The sequence below is a fragment of the Myotis brandtii genome, unplaced genomic scaffold (genome assembly GCF_000412655.1).
Source record: "Myotis brandtii unplaced genomic scaffold, ASM41265v1 scaffold97, whole genome shotgun sequence".
NCBI lineage: Eukaryota > Metazoa > Chordata > Mammalia > Chiroptera > Vespertilionidae > Myotis > Myotis brandtii.
Window position 1 is genome coordinate 911,278 of NW_005372020.1, and position 297 is coordinate 911,574.

Consider the following 297-nt stretch of genomic DNA (forward strand, 5'->3'; position numbering starts at 1 on the left):
AAGGTCAAGCCCAAGGCCGCCAGGCGGGTAGCTAGGCTGCAGGGCAGCCTGAGGGGCTTTGCAGACCCTCAGCCCACACCCTCTGGTAGAAACTCACCTCCAGACCCCAGCTCCTCCCGGGGGGGCCCTCACCCCCCCCTCCCGTGCTCCGTTCCCCGTGGTGAGTGCTGCTTGGCGTCTGACACGGCCCCTCCCTTGTGTCTCCTGCAGGCGGCGGTGGGAAAGCCAAGGTCTCAGGCAGACCCAGCAGCCGGAAAGCCAAGTCCCCCGCCCCGGGCCTGGCCCCCGGGGACCGGC

At 70.4% G+C, this 297-nt stretch overlaps 1 protein-coding gene across 1 annotated transcript in view; it reads left to right on the forward strand.

Annotated features, from left to right (window-relative positions):
• Window positions 1–297, forward strand: part of NCOR2 (nuclear receptor corepressor 2) — a 172,730-nt gene that overhangs the window by 155,133 nt on the left and 17,300 nt on the right. The window contains 1 exon segment of the mRNA XM_014533346.1: window positions 211–297. Within this exon segment, the coding sequence (XP_014388832.1) occupies window positions 211–297 (87 nt within the window).